The sequence below is a fragment of the Dendropsophus ebraccatus genome, chromosome 15 (genome assembly GCF_027789765.1).
Source record: "Dendropsophus ebraccatus isolate aDenEbr1 chromosome 15, aDenEbr1.pat, whole genome shotgun sequence".
Classification (NCBI taxonomy): Eukaryota; Metazoa; Chordata; class Amphibia; order Anura; family Hylidae; genus Dendropsophus; species Dendropsophus ebraccatus.
Window position 1 is genome coordinate 34,508,678 of NC_091468.1, and position 18,643 is coordinate 34,527,320.

At 42.7% G+C, this 18,643-nt stretch overlaps 1 protein-coding gene across 1 annotated transcript in view; it reads right to left on the bottom strand.

The window, feature by feature from the left end:
* LOC138774075 (heterogeneous nuclear ribonucleoprotein L-like) overlaps positions 1-14,633 on the bottom strand; it is a 29,177-nt gene extending 14,544 nt beyond the window's left edge. The window contains exons 1-6 of the mRNA XM_069954633.1: positions 14,257-14,633; positions 8,699-8,817; positions 7,736-7,973; positions 6,604-6,691; positions 6,046-6,140; positions 5,866-5,938 (exon numbers count right to left, since the gene is read on the bottom strand). Of these exons, the coding sequence (XP_069810734.1) occupies positions 5,866-5,938; positions 6,046-6,140; positions 6,604-6,691; positions 7,736-7,973; positions 8,699-8,817; positions 14,257-14,424 (781 nt within the window). The 5' untranslated portion in view covers positions 14,425-14,633. The remainder of the gene's footprint in view (positions 1-5,865; positions 5,939-6,045; positions 6,141-6,603; positions 6,692-7,735; positions 7,974-8,698; positions 8,818-14,256) is intronic.
* Between the last annotated feature and the right edge of the window lie 4,010 nt (positions 14,634-18,643).

Below are 18,643 nucleotides of genomic sequence, written 5' to 3' on the forward strand. Positions count from 1 at the left end.
GGAAAGCTACGGGTGGGCAACATATTAATGCAAAAATAATTTTGGGGGGGAATACCCCTTTAATGGTAATCACAATCATTGCATAAAATTAGCAACTAGACAGGAATGTGTATGGATTATTCTGGCTGTATTCCATGATCCATGGGGGTATGAAGGAAAATAGTGCCTGTTCACAAAAATAAAGCAGAGACTGCATTTTAGCACAGTAGATATTACATAACACTACTGTCTTAGTAAACTGCACATTTAGGGCATTTTCATAAATTCAGTGTATTTTGTTTATTTATTTATTTATTTTATAGGACAAAAGCATCACTGGCAGCCATTGAATTCAATAGGAGCCTCATGAAATTATGCTTTTTTCTTGCTCTCTGGTGAGATTACGCTTGTATTCTCTTATTGAAATCAACCAGAGAGCAAAAACACTATTTGCAATTTCTCTTCATTTTGACACTGTTTTTAGTGCGGAATCACTGCAAAAACATGCCAAAGTAATAAACAGCTTGAAGCACCCACGTTAAACTAGAAGCAGTTTTCAGAGCCTTTTTTGAGGCAGATTTTATACATGTGGCATTGTCCTTGAGAACGTTTGGCCACTCTCCCAAAAATGATGTGACTGCAGACAGACTGACACCGACATGGTAAGAGGTTACAGAGACTGCACAGCCTCACTAATATAATCTCCTATGCAATACTTTTTGGTACCATACATCCTACACATATATAGCTTATAGAGCCACAAAAACAACCATATACATATATTCACACACACGTGTGTGTGTGTGTGTGTGTGTGTATGTGTATGTGTATGTGTGTGTGTGTGTATGTGTGTGTGTGTATGTGTGTGTATGTATGTGTGTGTATGTGTGTGTATGTGTGTGTGTGTATGTGTGTGTATGTGTGTGTATGTGTGTGTATGTGTGTGTATGTGTGTCAGTCAGGGTGTAAAATTGAGCTACAGAGAAATACAACATACTCAAGATGCCAAATACAGAAGAACATGTGGTTTCTTATAGACATTCTATACATAGTCCATAGTTATATGAACATGAACTTTGCTTCATAGAAAATGCATGACAGACTGATGAGCAATAATGAAAAATAAGTGTGGAGCAGTAATAATATAGCTCTTGTTCATGTAGCACTTTGTAGGCACTAGTAGTGAATCAAGCACTAGAGCAAGAACTGGGAATACCTCCAAAGAGATCCTGTCAGCCCTCCAAACATCTGTTCGTGTGTGACCATTTTAATGTGGTTATCCAGGATTGGAAAAATTACAACTATTTACTTGCAAAAACAGCACCACCCTTGCCATCAGGTTGTGTGTGGTATTGAAATTCAGCTCCATTCACTTTAATGGAACTGAGCTGCAAAACCCACATCCAAACTGAGGACAGGAAAGGTGCCGTTTCTGGAAGAAAGCAGCCACGTTTTTCTAAGCCTGGATAACCCTTTTAGGGATGTCTTGTAGGCAGAAACCTGGTCATGAACACAAAGTGTGTCAATCCTTACCTACTGGGGGGCTTTTTCGGAGCCTATTGAGAGATTCTGCTGGCATTGACAGTCGGGGTGTCAGGGAAGAAAGTTAGTCCTCTTCCTTTGTCAAAACAAACCTTCACTAAAGCTTCAGTCCCCTCCCATTTCACTTATTTCCCTATACCATTACTTGTCTTTCACATGCTGAATAAAATGTGCCCTACTACTATCATTCATCCGACAACTGATAGAAAAAAATAATAATTTAATAGGGGTATGTACAGTCGACCTACAATGGAAGCAAAAGGTTGCACAAATGATTCTGTGATTGTTCATGCAGCCCCCTCCATACATAATAGCCAAGCCTTGTAAAAGACTAGTTTTCAGCGTGCATGGAGCCATGTACATGTACTACAGTCCTAAGACTCCATAAGCCAGCTGGTTTTCTGAACAGGAACCAATAACCCACAAACCGTCACTAAAACATGTGTCAGAGGAGCTGACAGGTCCTCTGTAAGTAAGCTAGTTATCAAGGTATCATATCACAACAATATATGATCATACTGGCAACATAACATTTCAGGAATGGTAATGAAACAACAAATCACATGCTACACAGTACCTTATTCTTACTACAAGCGGCACCACTTTCAATGAGGACTCCTGTCAAGAGGTCTCAGCAAAATCCAACATTAACCTGTATTACATGGTTTCACAATTAACAATTTACAGTAACACAAAAAATCAAAATAAAAAAAATCAACAGTGAACAGAGTCTGTGCAAGAGCAGGACACTATACATAGTTCTGTCTTAAAGTGAATTTGTGGTACGGAGCTGCGGACACCTGGGTGGAGCCAACCATACCTGTATCTTTATGGATGTCCATTTGAAAAGAGTTCAGGGAAGAAGGCGGCATGCCAATGAAGCTTCTACACATATAGTTACACAGTACGGTAGAAAAAAATGATGTCCATTAAGTTCAACCAAGGAGGGAATGGATGGAGGGCAGGGCTAAAGCAGATTTATACTACTACAGATGGACATCCATGAAGATAAATGCATAGTTGCTTCTCTCTCTTCATTAGGTACCCGTTCAGGTCTGCAGCTCTCTACCTGATACGTGAATCCAGTAAACACTAACATAGAACAAGATTACAAATAAAGCATGAGAAAAATAAGTAGGAACCATGTACATTTCATCTCATCATCTCATAACACATTGATAAGGACATTGAGGCTCAAACTAGAGCAGGTGACATTGCATTCTGACCTCATCTATTCCCGCTAAACTGTGAAATATTTGCTGAACCCACACACATGGTACTGTATATGGCAGAGGGGACAATAAGGAGCTGGCTCTGAGAACGAAGCAAGGATCTACATAGAGCAGGGCTTGAATACTCCGGTGATCTGCACACAGTGTGCTTTTAGGAAGTAGTCAAGAGCAATATAATCACACTATGAATGCTGACTGTCCCATTTAGCACCCAATGAGGCATCAAGTTAAAATGGGTAGATGCCAAATGTCTGAATGTCTGCTGTGATTTACACTACCGGGATAAATACAAGCACAGTGATTGTTACAGTACATCTTAGCACTAGAGAGGAGTGCATATCAAGCATGCTCGAGTCCGTCCGAACACGGAAGTCTCTGTGTTTGATTACCAGTGGCTGAAAACATTGGATGCAGCCAGTAGTGGATTATAATAGGGGCGTTTTGGGCGGCAGCCCGGGGCCCTGAGCTCCTGGGGGGCCCATGACCACCCAAAAAGACTTATACTTTCAGTGGTGTACTGTCTCCTGGCTACACTTCTGCCATGATTTGCAAAAAATCACTGTTTTTTTATGGCAATTTTGCACAAATCAGGACATCATGACATTATCTGTCCTGTACTATGAACGCCAGGCTAGTGATGCCATAGTTACAGTGGGGTGGGGGGGGGCCCAGGCTTGGTGAACAGCCCGGGGCCTATGGTAAAGTTAATCCGCCCCTGGATGCAGCCCTAGGGAGTCCTGAAAAACATGGATACGGTCATAAGCCATAGGCTGTATCCATGTTTTCCAGAACTCCCTAGGGCTGCATCCAACATTTTAAGTCACCGGTACTCAAATGGCAAGACTTCCAGTTTTGGACGGTCTCGAGCACGCTCCAGTATCGTATCGTTCGTCTCTACTTTGCACCTATGAGATATATGTTTATCCCAGGCATGTTTAAATTCTGTTGTTTTACCTATCACATCTGCTGGAAGAAGTTTCTTCCAAGTCTCTACTACTCTTTCAATAAAGTAATTTTTTCTCATGTTGCTTCTGATCTTTCCCCCAGATAACCTCTCACTGTGTCCTCTTGTTCCTGAGTTCAGTTTTTTTTTTTACTAAAAACACTTCCCTCCTGAACTTTATTTACTCCTTTAACATACTTTAAGGTTTTGATCATTTCCCCCTTTCTCTTGTTTCCTCCAGACTATACAGATTCTACAGATATATACAGATGTATAACCATTTTTGTTAATATGTAAATGAGGCTCAAGTGCCCAGTGGATGGCATGGCAAAAACCCAGGTAAGTCTTGTCCTCTTTATCTAGTGGCTGTCAGTCAAACAGGGTAGGCAGACACAAGCAGACCACGGGCAGTGATTAGGGATGGTCCGAACAGAGTTCGGTTCGGGTTCGTACGAACCCGAACTCTTGGTAATGATTCCCGCTGTCTGCCCGCTCCGTGCAGCGGGCGGATCCAGCGGGAGGACCGCCTGGAAAACTGGGATACAGCCATAGCCATAGGCTGTATCCCAGTCTTCCAGGCAGTCCTCCCGCTGTATCCACCCGCTCCACAGAGCGTGCACACAGCAGGAATCTGATGCCGAGCGTTCGGGTTCATACGAACCCGAACCATGGAGGGTTCAGACCATCCCTAGCAGTGATATGTAGGGCATGGGCTGAACTTATCTGGGCTATTGCCATGCTGGGGAACGCCCGCTGGTCACTTGAGCCCCATATAAATTTCACAGCATCAAAGAAAAAGGGGACTATTAATGGCCTGATGCAGTGGCCAGTGTCCCTATGGGCAGGTTACATAGATTATGTGCAGTACATGACTGTAAGCATTGACCTAAAACTATGATCTGCCCTAAGCTACAAATTAAACATAACAAACAACCACACAAGCAATAAATGTCACCTTTGAGACAACAGGTCCTAATATTTCATGGGTCATAGTGGTTACTTTAATATGCCTGCAACTTTGGCAGAAGTCAGTGACAGATGTGGCCATGAACTCCTACTATTACATACTACTACTTCCATCCAATCTACAAGGGGGAAGCGATCGTCTGAAACCTCAACAGCGAATCTTCTGCACAACACATTACTCAGATCATTTATTTTCTAATATGTGAACATGTTCTTATCATTTTAAGAGGAAGGTGATGTATGTAGACACAACAGGGAACCATAACATATATGGAAACACAAGCTCACTACACCCTCCTTCCCTCCGCTCATCTAGACAAAACTTGTAAGTGCTGAAGGCTTTCCGTTTTTAATTCATTTGATTGTCTTTTTCTTAATATAAACCTTAAAAGGAGATTTGCAAGTCATAGAAACCACACAGAAATGGGGAAATAGGGATATTTCACAACTAGTTATTTATACGAAATGTTTATAACATCCATAAAATATGTTACATGGGTCAGTGGGGAAACAAGCAGCCCAACCGTTTCCCCATTTATGCACCGTCTACCTGGACTGCCTTTACAAACCATGAGATTCTATAAATCAAATGGACCATGTAGCTGAGAAGCCATATACAATGAGAAGATAGGCCATTCCTCTAAAGTCCTGAAAATGCTGATTTTGCACTTACATGACTTAACATCCAGCTGACAGCTTTCATATTCAATGATACCATATTCAATCCATGCATGTATAGAGAGTGTTTTCCCATGTCCATCTGTAGGAGCCTGTGGTGGTGATGATGATGCATGCAGAATGCAGTCAAAGTGAGTTGCAAGTCTGTGGTTCTAAAGAAGGAAATTTTCGGAGAGCTGATGCCGATGTGGTGCATGAAGAAGTGTGGTCAGCCTGACGGATGATCCTCTGCTAGACTTCTGACTGCCTTGTCCAGCTTGAGAATAAAGTCTTGTCCGTTGAGATGCAGGGCGCAAACTTACGGAAAGAGAATACATTCCTTCCCTCAGCGTACAAATAGAAAGTAACAGGATAACATAGAGGAGTCTGTTGAGAGAGACGGTGCTGCAAGCATGGCAGCCATGTGGGGACCTGACCGATCTGACCGATTAACCATAGAGGAAACCACTAAACCAAAACCCACTGGATCGAAATTATGCCCTGCATTTACAAAGTTGAGACAAGCCAATAGTGTGAGAGTCCTACCTCGCCTGTTCAAGTAGGGTTTGCTGTAATCCCAACTATCATTGTCGTTCCGAATAACATTTAGACGCGTGGGCTGTGTGCAATGAAACAAGTAGTTAATGTTGTTGTACTTAATTGTAGTTAATTTAGTTAATTCCAGAGCTGCAGAAAGAGTAAGAAAATAGAATGAACAACATGTACCTTGGCATATTCTATTTTTAGTGTGCAGCACCCAGCATAAATGTCGGCTCCATTCAGTGCGGATTTGGCCTTCTGGGCACTGTGCACAGTCTCGAATGTCCAACAGTGTTAAGGAAGATGGACATGGGTAAATGCAAGAACTCACAACAAAAAAGTGAGTAAATGTCAAGCAATAATTTACCGAAAATAAGGAAAATTGGCAACACCTCTATGCCTCTATTACAATTGCAACGTAATCCTTGAAAATGCTAAAAAAAATAATAATAATATAATATTATATATACACACACACACACACACACATATATCATACATACCCCCAACTTCAGCCACCGGTATTCAAATGCCAAACTAGTGGACATCTCTAATCTGTACACGAGGCAGAGATAAGATGGATATTTAGCTTAACTGAGAGATCCGAGTTACAGCTGCCCACAGTAGTCTAAGAAGTGAGACTCCATTGTAGGTTGTATGTATATGCAGACATACCCTTGTCCCACAGCTACATCTGAGACCCCAATATTGTATTAGATTGATCCCCACTATTATAAAAAGGATATTCCACCATGGCTTTGATTGCATTCCTCTTAAAAATGACTATGCGTTCCACCTTTCCTACAGGGTTGCAGACAGAATAAAGGACGTCCTAAAAAGGAAGAAAGGCAATTTAATAAAACATGTTTTCGAGTATTTGTCACCAAGTTTTAAAAAAAGAATCCTTATATTTTTTGTTAGTTTGTCAAATTACAAGTTTGTCTGTGAAAATAGAGGGCCTGTGTAATTATTCAAAATGAAGCAATTTTCCAAACAGTCTCCATTAAATTTAGATGAGAAAGATAAGCTAAATCTGTCAGACTGATTCAGTGTTAGAGAAAGCAGCAGGATTGGGGATTAGGTTAAACACTGGTTCAAATTGTGGATAAAAGGAAGAGAATCTTGGAGCGCAGTTCACACAGGCTGGAAAGAGGCAGGATAGCAGATACAAGGCAGTCTTCTGAAAAGAAAACTGTACAAATATTGAAATAAAAGTGCAAACATACCAAACAGTAGATGTAAAATGAGGAGAAAATATTTTAATAAAAACCACAATAAATACAAAGCAAGTATAAAGAAAAAAAGTTTGTGGCCTTTAAACGTGTGGCCAGTGTAACACAAAGAAGCAATCTAATATAGCATGTATATAACCATGGATTTGTGACAGCTGTTGTCTGAATAACTTCATGTTCAATGCCGATCTGTAAGGGTTGTTGTCTTGGACAACAAAGTTTAAACTACAAATCACTGATAAATCAAACTGGACTCACAAGGTGCTGACGGCCAATGGAAAATTTACTAAATCTGCCTTTTCAACTATATAAAATCTCTACTCTATAGACTGCTTAAAGGGCTTCTCCGGCCCAAACTACAAAACTCTGCCGCTGTCTATGCTGAGCAGAATTTTTGTCAGAGCGGTACATCCACAGACGTTGTCAAGAGATATGACAGCGGACGGCCCTTGGGAGTGGCAGCTGCCGTGGAGCAGGACAGCTATGCATAATGCACTGTTGTGTCCCCCGCAGCCCTAGCAGCAGCAGAGTTTTCTGTTTTAGGTCAGACAACCCCTTTAAGCTTTAATGATTAAAATTTACCAATGGCATCAAGCCCCTGGTGTGGTATCCAAATGGCAGGTAAATGTATCACTCAGACTTACCACTGTAATTGGGTAGAGGGGATTGTGGATAGAAAGGAGAAGGACTTTATTCCCACCAGAAGGATCTTCAGTGTTTGCCGGTCTGGTAATCCGTTTGCTTGTGGAGTAGTTGAAATATGCCTGCTGTCCTGCTATGTAGAGTGGTTCTTTGCTGGCAAACGTCACACACTTCTTAGAAAATTCTGTGTCCTCAAATTCAACCAGAGCTTGCCGCTTGAAAGGCATCATCATCACATAGCTAAGCAAGGTAAAAAAACACTATAGTAAGAATCTGCTTTTGGTTTGTTACCGAACAGAAGATCATAAGCAACCCCCATTAAAAAACATTTTGGGGCATAAAAATATATAAATATATATATATATATATATATATATATATATATATATATATATATATATATATAAAAAAAAAAAACAAAAAAAACCACACAGGTGCCCTCCTATGGCTTCTCGTTCTATTGGGTTTTGCAAGCAATGTATCCGTAATTCCAGACAGTCTCCGGATTCACATCCAGAGCTGTATGGGATTTTGAATTTCCCATAGGGTTCAGGAGAAATCCTGAAGAGTGTCTGTGTCCAATAGAACACTATGAGTCAGGAAATCTATCTGGATTTCCTGATAAAATAATCTGGACAGATTTCTGAAGTATGAAGAGGGCCTAGGTGCCCTACATTGGTATACCTCTCTAAGGGGTGAAAATTAAAGTGTAACTGCTACCTTATTCCTTACATGTCAGGGACAGGGCATAAAGTAGCCCAGCTCACATTCTGTCATTACATATCCTCAACAAAAACACTTTAAAAACACTAACCGGTTCCGCAGCTTATTTTCTGCTGCGGATCCGCAGCAGATTTTATTTAAATAACTGAACACAGCATCAAATCTGCTGCGGATCCTGTAGGTGTGAGCGCACCCTAAAAAGTTTTTTTTTTGTGTAAACCCAATTTAGAAAAAAACCCTACCATACAGTTCCAAATTTAGAGAGTGCCTCCACCAGGTCTGCTTCCACCACGGACTCACAGAGCCCTCGAACATGAACTACTGGAGAGACTGACACTTTGTGATGATTTCCACCTCCATCCTGTGAAGAATATGAAAAGAGAATTCAGGAGTTAATACAGCAAATCTCTTCTAGTAATACAAGGCCACAAATGGTTCGCTGTCACTAGCCTCTCACAGGTAACGTCCACTTCCTGTGCAATGCAGGGCGGATACATCTGCCAAACAGAAAGATTGGGCCTAGTGGGAATTACCCAATAGACATGAGGGAAAACAATATTATCCTAATATTAGGGAACCTACATCTCATGCATACAAAGCAACCACACATCAAATACTGGACATGAAAGCTACTGTGTTAAGACATCTTTTTCAACTAACTTGCATAAAACAGCCGTATTTTTGCTTCAAAATAACGTCCGCAAATAGGGCGTTGTGTAGCCATAGTTGAAAGAGGAGCTGTCACCGCCTGTAAATATTTGTATCCCCCACGAAATAGCAAATATGAGATTCCATGAGAAAAGATTTTGGGACCACAGCCGCATAATATGTTTTTAATATGCCATTCATGTTTGAAGTGGGAAAACGCCTAGTCGGGGGGGAGGGGAGCGGGGACTTTTTGCAACTATTTTGAACTATTTTTCATGCTTCGCTTTAGTTGATTAAAAAAGTAAATAAAATAAAAAAAAATGGCAAAATAGCTTTGCGTCACAATAGCCGGAGAGAGAGGCAGATGACTGCTATTGTTACTGCAAGATTCAGCAGTAACAATGTGATTTTGGGTAAGGAAGGTCGGAAAATATTTCACTAAAACATTACCCAATATTTAAGAACAGATTGTGGCTCTAGGATGTGGCTACGTATAAGGTACAATGTCTGTTTCACACCTCACACCGTACACACCACTGACGGTACCTTCCCATCTTCCAGTAAACACATGGGGGCAGTAACTATGTTGGGGGGGGGGGGATGTGCAATGGTGCAGGTTTTAAAAACCTAAACTCCTGACGAGATTCCTTGAAAGGGAAACTTATATGTCCCTATACCTTCATCCTCAGCGCCCCATGTACTATAGAGACATATAAGCACTCGTAGATATGCATCTAAGGGTCCATTTACAAAGAGAGATTATTGACAGATTATCTGCCAAAGAGTTGAAGCCAAAGCCAGGAACAGACTATAGAGAACAGGTCATAAAAGAAAGCCTAAGATTTCTCCTCTTTTCAAATCCATTTCTGGCTTTGGCTTCAAATCTTTGGCCAATAATCTGTCAGATAACCCTTTAAAGCCAAATCATTATTAAAAAAAATAAATAAAAAGTTTTGACATGTCCTAGCACCCAGAACCTCACCAAGCGTAAGAAACAATGGGGGTAAGCAGGTGGCTGAGCTCTTCTCTCCCCATCTCGCTGCAGTAGATTAAACCTCTACAGAAGTCAGTCTGACATAGACACTAAAGTTTAAAATCCAAAGCATGGGGCGAGATACTGGTCACCACACACGGTATTTTATTTTATATAAAACTAATTTACAGGTTTACATTTTCTGACTAAAAATGGGCTCCTAAATTTTTGGTTTAGGAGACAGTGGCTCCTAGGTTGGCGAGATGACTGAATTTGTATAATACTAATGAATACTATAACTGAAGGAGAGAACTAAGGAACATATATTTGCAGGTGTTCTTTTATTATGAGAGTCCCTTGGTGTTCTTCAGGCATTCTTCGTGGTCATCGACAAAATATTCTATCAGTTATTGATGGTAACTAGAGATGAGCGAACCTTGAGCATGCTCGAGTCCGTCCAAACCCGATCGTTCGGCATTTTAGTAGTGGTGGCTGCTGAAGTTGGATAAAGCTCTAAGGTTGTCTGGAAAACATGGATACAGCCAGTGACTATATCCATGATTTCCACATAGCCTTAGGGCTTTATCCAACTTCAGCAGCCACCACTAATCAAATGCCGAACGATCTGGTTCGGATGGACTCGAGCATGCTCCAGGTTCGCTCATCTCTAACGGTAAGTAATGCACATAATTTCCATTTACATGCACACCGCTAGCACTGGATACATGCTGGTCCTATCAGTCACAGAGCTGCTGCTGTCACTGTTTGGTACATACACAATGGAGATGCTAGGAGTTAGAATGTGGAGAGTCCTCAGAGTCACTGAGCAAATACTTCAGGTGGGTTCTGCACATAAGAATGCACATAACTTGCTTCACACCCTTTTCTTGGAATACGTGAAATGTGGTATATTTGGTCTCGGATTGTTGGATAAAGTTTTTTCCCCTACAGTAAAATAGCAAATGAGCACTGGCCCATCTAACCCCACTTAAAAAGAGGATTAAAAAAAACAATGCTAAAGCGGTAATTTTATCTTCACCTGGTTTACTACAAAACTGAGGTAAAGGAACTATAAATGTGTATGTACTACAAATGGTACAAAAAAACAACAAAAAAAAAAAACAAAACACAACCTTCACATACATTTTTCAACAGAAATTAAAAAATGTTCTAATATGGAGACGCAAATAATTTTTATATTCTATATACACACACTATTTTTTTTTGTTTCCATTCAACACAGTTAGGGCCAAATTACACCAAGCGAGTGCTGAAAGATTGGGGCTCACTTCCTCCTCTATATCGTGCCATGTAATACGGCCTTTACCGTCCAAATTCTCCAAGACGTTGTCTGTATATTATGAATTTAATAAGGATTGAAAATATTTACATTTCGGCGACAAAGATTGTTTCTGCAATCTTATGTATTCAATGTAAATTATCATGTGGAAGATTTGTTGCCCAAATTTCAGTTACATTTATCTAAAAAGATCTAGAAATAATCCAGGCACTTTCTATACAAACACCCCCTCCCTCCAAAACTGGCACGCTATCGTTATTCTTCGAGTCTGCTTTTTTAAACCCCATTGCTGCCGCAGCAACTTGTCAACATTTTTAGGCTATGTTCACACTGCGTAAAATAACGGCCTTTATTTTGTTTAATTTTGATTCCTAGCATGTTTATAAGTGGGATGAAACAGGTCATTTACTTTAAATACTGCGCCCAGCCCGAGAAACCACTCAGAATTTTTTTTACATCAAAATCAAGTATAATTCGGCAGATATAAGTTTTACGTTCGCGGCCGCATTGAAATCCACAGCCGTTGTTGCAGTATTACTGGCCGGAAATAATTGACGTTCATTTTTCACGGGGCCGTATAAACAACGGCCGTTATGTGATACGTAGTGTGAATTCAACGGCCGTAGTTACATTGCAGTCAATATAGGAAACCTCAAAACAACGACCATAGTTTTGCGGCACGGACAACGGCCGTTATTTTACGTAGTGTGAACATAGCCTTAGACTGTATCATGAAGGCATTGAAGGGCTGAAAGTCAGGCTTTAACTATTGTCAACAGCCTACCAGATAGATGCAAGATGTAATCTGAGAACTAACTACCAGTTAACGTCTGCATATCACGGCTGTCTAAAGTCCCTATACACTACGCGCTATACACTCTCAGAGGTGTCCCGGCTGTAAACTGCCATAGATATGGATGGATGAGATACACTTTTCATTACCAGCAGTGTAAAGTGTTCATCCTCACATAGAAATTTATGGTGGTCCACGTTTGGCCAGAATACAGAAGCAAAGATGCATCTACATTACAAGTATATTATATCACAGGCGCAACATAACATGAAGCACCAAGGCCAGAGCTCCATAGAGAAATCACGGACAATAGATAATTAATGTTATCACAATAGATTGCGGTTGGATGTGTAATCCTATAGGGCTTCATGATATCACAGATGTACATGCAATCGTATGCGACTGCTGTGACTTACAAACCGGATTAAATTCTCATGTGATATTGTGCGATTGTGACGTTATCCACTATTAAGCTGAGATTTTGCGTATATTTATCTTTTTGAATAAACTTTATAAGGCTGGGGTCACACTGTATTGTTGCATCCGTTTTATGCAAGAAAAAAAAAAAAAGGAATGAAAATACAGATGCATTTGTGTGCAGCTGTTTTCATCTGTTTTTCCATTATAAAAAAAACAAACAAGCATCAAAACGCATACACAAAAATGTGGATCCCATAGAATGGAGCCTATGGGATCAAGCAGGAGCGGGGAGAGGTTAGAGACAGAATCTGTGGCAAGTTATCCTTAGTATGCAAGGGTTCATTTCATAGTGCTGTCTATTGCAAGATCATATTGCACTGCGTCATATAATGTTTAGAGGGATGCCCATTTTATTCTAGGGCTAGCTTTATATCTTGTATAGATGTGCATCTTATATCACATCTAGATACAGAAAACATTGCATGAATGACTAGATGTACTGTGGGCTGTTCCTCATGAACACAGCATGGACTGCGCTCATTGATATGGCTAGAACACTACATCTGACTATTGTCCCTACATGGTGAGTACAGCACACATCTCGCTTATATCCCATATGTGTCTGTACAAGCCACCACACCTGCAGCCATAGGTGAGATCCTCACTCACCTCCCATACATCCTGCATATACAGAGAAAACCCATGGCCAATATCCGAAGGAGCACTACTGCAATACATATAGGAGGTTACGTATCAGTAAGTCACAACCTTCACAGGTCTAGCAGAGTCCATAGATGTCTCAGGCCCCAATCACCCATGTTCAGATATGGGGGGCACTGGTTATATCTGGGGTGTAAAGGCAAGTGGCCCATTAACCTTAATGGAAGTGTCACTGCACCTGTTCTATTACCAGAACATATAGTTTATTGTAAGGGCTCAGAAGTGAATGTAGCGCACCGCTGTGTCCCACAAGAGAAGAAAAACCAAGTGAACGTACAGGGAACGGCCGCGCGTACTCACTGGTAGTCACATTCACTCTATAGTCATTGGGTCCGCCACAGTACAGGTCGGCCCTAGCTGGCACAGGTCGGCCCTGACTGGCACAGGTCGGCCCTAGCTGGCACAGGTCGGCCCTAGCTGGCACAGGTCGGCCCTAGCTGGCACAGGTCGGCCCTAGCTGGCACAGGTCGGCCCTAGCTGGCACAGGTCGGCCCTAGCTGGCACAGGTCGGCCCTAGCTGGCACAGGTCGGCCCTAGCTGGCACAGGTCGGCCCTGACTGGCACAGGTCGGCCCTGACTGGCACAGGTCGGCCCTGACTGGCACAGGTCGGCCCTAGCTGGCACAGGTCGGCCCTAGCTGGCACAGGTCGGTCCTGACTGGCACAGGTCGGCACTAGCTGGCACAGGTCGGCACTAGCTGGCACAGGTCGGCCCTAACTGGCACAGGTCGGCCCTAACTGGCACAGGTCGGCCCTAACTGGCACAGGTCGGCCCTAACTGGCACAGGTCGGCCCTAACTGGCACAGGTAAGCATAACTTATACCTGGTGTGACTGGAGCTCTACAAGGTTCTACCATTACAGGTGATCAGGGTCTGTCTGTGTAACTATACTGGTGTAAGGTGCAGAATAGGACAGCTCTGTGTATCCAGCACATGTGTATATTACCCCATGGCTGGCTGAGCCCCGAGCAGCGCCCTCTGCGGTGGTACACGTCTCCTCCTGCTCCTCTGAGGTATAGTCCAGCTCCCCGTCCTCCTGGCTGCTCTTCAGCCTCTTGGCCTTACTCTCATACTCGCCCTCCTCGTACTGCTCAGAGGATGAAGAAGACGACATGACTGCGGCGCCTCCGTCCCGCACTGACTGACACTACACACTCACCGACCATCCAGCCGGGAGCGGGGCGGGGACTGGCCGGGGGGCGGGCAACTCAGTGGGCGTGACCTGTCAGCCGCTCGCTCTACTCATTGTGGAATGATATAAGGACATGGCTCGTGCCTTTCTAGTAAACTCAGCGCCTGCGGCCACGTGTGCCGGAGCAGAAGGGTAAGTCACGCCCCTTAAACAAGCCACCTTTTGCTATTGGAAAGCTTGTTGCCATGGCGATCATGTTTTCTACTCACTGCTTGGCGTAAAGTAATAGCTAGTATGTATATGGACACCCGGGAGGTCGGCCGTCAGGGGGGGTCACGTGAGGGGGTCATGTGGTGGTTAGCCAGCGTGTGGTGGACAGTGACTCAGGGGAGTGTCTGACCTTCCACAAAGGTTTACAGGGCCCCCTGTGTGCAGCGGAGACCCGACACCGAGCTGTTGCAAAAAACGGATGGATTTGTGTGCATCCATTTTTACATTGATTTCTGTTGTAAAAAAAAAAAACAGATCCGTTTTTTTTACAGACACGAAAACGTAGCTACTTTTGTGTCCGTCAAAAAAAAAAACAGATCCGTTTTGATCCGTTTTTTTTACAATGGAAGTCAATGGAAAAAACGGATGCACACAAATGAAAAAAATGGATGAAAAAACTGATGAAAAAAACACAGTGTGAACCTAGCCTTACATCTATCAGAATAGGCGAGGGTTGCCCAGACCTCATGCGTCCACAATGGCTGCATGCTCTTATAAATGCTAAGGACACTTCAAGAAAGTATTAGTATAAAGGGAAGCTGACAGGGATATGCATTCATCCGGTTACCTATAAAGTGGCATTACCTATAATGTAACAGAGGCGGATCTGTCTGCGCCCCGGCCACTGCTCTGTCTCCAGACCACCCCTGCCTCCACCAGCTGTCAATCATTCCTAGAGGAGGCGGGATCAGTCTGGAGACAATGCGGTGACACTGTCAGAGCGAAGTTAGGATAGGTTTTTTTCAGAAAGTGCAGAATCACAGCGCAGCGCTAAAGGTAACTACGCAATACGCAATTTGTAGCTAACCGGAAACTGGCAGCATGGATGTATGCATGTCTGTGCTGTCAGTTTCCCTTTAACCCCTTAATGAAGAGTCAATTTTTATTTTTGCACTTTATAGCTTGTAAAGGCCTGACCACTTTTATTTTTTTTTACCAACAGACCCATATGAGGTCTTTTATTTTTTGCGACACCAATTGTACTTTGTATTGACACACTTAACGGAGAAGCCCGGGGTCAGACAATTTTTTTTTTAAACAGCCCGAGATTTCTTGCAGCCACAATACATCTCTTCTGAACCTGCCAGACAAACATCTTAGGCTCCGCACTTTTTCAACAACTTCTACTTTTTTTTGTGTCATCTGCAGTAAAGTCAGTAGGTATGTGGGTTGCCCCCTGTATCTAGGATCCTCTGCTGTGTCCCCCCATATAGTAATAATGTCCACAGGCCACCCTGTGTGCATCTGTTTAGAAGTTAGGCCTCCCTGTGCAGGATGCCCCCCCCTCCCCCAATAGGTAGTGTCTGCAGTGTAGCTAATCCCCTGTAGGTAGTCTCCACAGCACGTAGCAGGTAGGGATCCCCCCAATAGTAAGCCCACCAGTATGTAGTATTCCCTCTGCAAGTGATCCCCCGTTAGTTAGCCCCCACCATCTTAGGCATTTAGCCATAACCCCTGTAAGTAATCTCCCTGATAGTTAAACATCCCCCCCTATATATATAGTAACACCCAATGTAGGAGACATCCCAGTTTAGGTAGTTAGTTAGCGCCCCAGGAGATAGCATCCCCATGGTAGGCATAACTCCTCTATGTAGGCATATCCCCCGTTAGATTCCCCCCCCCCCCATGTAGGCATCTCCCCTGTTAGATCCCCCCTATATATATATATAAATATATATATATATATATATATATATATATATATATGTATATATATATATACACATCCCCCCTGTTAGATCCCCCCCTATATATATATATATATATATATATATAGGCATCCCCCTGTTAGATTCCCCCCTATATATATAGAGGCATCCCCCCTGTTAGATCCCCCATATATATATATATATATATATATATATATATATATATATATATATATATATATATAGGCATCCCCCCTGCTAGATCCCCCCCCCATATATATATATATATATATATATAGGCATCCCCCTGTTAGATTCCCCCCTATATATATATAGAGGCATCCCCCCTGTTAGATCCCCCCTATATATATAGGCATCTCCCCTGTTAGATACCCCCATATATATATATATATATATATATATATATATATATATATATATAGGCATCCCCCCTGTTAGATCCCCCCATATATATATATATATATATATATATATATATATATATATATATATATATAGGCATCTCCCCTGTTAGATCCCCCCCTATATATATATATATATATATATATATATATATAGGCATCCCCCCTGTTAGATCCACCCATATATATATACATATATATTTCCTGATCGTCCTCCGGCAGCACACCAAGGGTTAACTGGATCTCATCCACCCGGATAGAAGAGTAATTATTCCTAGCAATACAAGGAGAATAATTAATTATTCAATTAGAATAGACCTTGCCCTATAAGGGTTAGCTAGGACCTCAGATATACGTATTTTTTTCTCTTCTCAGGATAGAAGGGCTGCCACTTTGTGGCAGAAACAGATTTATTTACTTATTTATTTATTTATTTATTTATTTAAGTATATGTATATTTTTACCCTTTTCCTGTCTTCACAGGTAAATTGTGGGGTTTTCTTTAGTGGTTATAGACCAGGTGATTCGGTCCGGACCGGTTTCCCATCTGCCCTGCCGACACGGGGTTAAGGAATAGCCTTATAACAGCCTGCGGAGAGTGTCCCTTGTGCTTGTTCCCATGGTTGCCGTGGTGAATGCACTGTGTGGGCTCAGGTCCGCCACCTTGGGATTTAACTCGCTGTGGTGAGCGCTAGATCCCCCCCACCACCAGATTTCACGCCGGCTTACCGCTCGCTCGGCGACACACACACAGGCTTGCCTCCTCCAAGATGGCGGCTCCGGCAAACCAGTGACGATGCATAACGCCGGCGCCGGAAGTCACGTGACCCGGGCACCGGAAGTGACGGAACCCGAGCGCCGGAAGTGACGTGACGCCATCGAGCCGCGCTGACTACCATACAGTGTCTGACTACACACGGATTTCTAATAAACTACAAGAAGTCGTCACTGATACCATCACCGAGGATACAGTTCCTAGGCTACATCATAGACACCAGGAACATGACTCTGCGGTTGTCAGAAGAAAGAGTATTGAAGATCACACAAGCAGTACAATACTTAGAGAACAACACTGTGTGCAAAGTGAGAGTGGCGATGAAGATCCTAGGACTCTTGACTTCATCAATAGAGGCGGTCCCATGGGCCAGAGCCCACTTCAGAGTACTACAGAACCACATACTTCATTTCTGGAACAAGTCTCTATTTGGTCTGGATCACCGGATGCCCATATTTCCAGCCCTCAAGAGCAGTCTCCGTTGGTGGCGTTCCTCTCATCACGTACGCCAGGGCAGGACTCTCCTTCTTCATCTTCCGATGGTGATCACGACGGATGCGTCCGATTGGGGCTGGGGTGCCCATGTAGAGACAAATTGGGTACAACACAGATGGTCCGCAGAAGAGACCCGGCTGTCGTCCAATTTAAAGGAACTCAGAGCAGTCAGATTAGCCTTACTTCACTTCAGTCATCTTCTCAAGGACCAATATGTTCAGGTACAATCTGACAATCTAGCAGCTGTTTATTATATAAACAAGCAAGGGGGCACAAGGAGTCCGCAACTGCAGACAGAGTGTGCCCTTCTAATGTCATGGGCAGAGAACAATGTTCAATCAATCTCAGCCATCCATATAAAAGGCTCTTCAAATATCCAAGCGGATTGGTTGAGCAGACATCTCATGTTGCCAGGGGAGTGGGAGCTAAACACCAAGGTGTTCAGACTGATCTCAAGACGCTGGGGTACACCAACGATAGATGTGATGGCGACCCACAAAAACACCAAACTGCCACGGTTTTGCTCCCTCTTCAGGCAAGGGAATCCGGTGGCCATAGACGGCCTCTCGATCAGTTGGAAGGGAGAATTT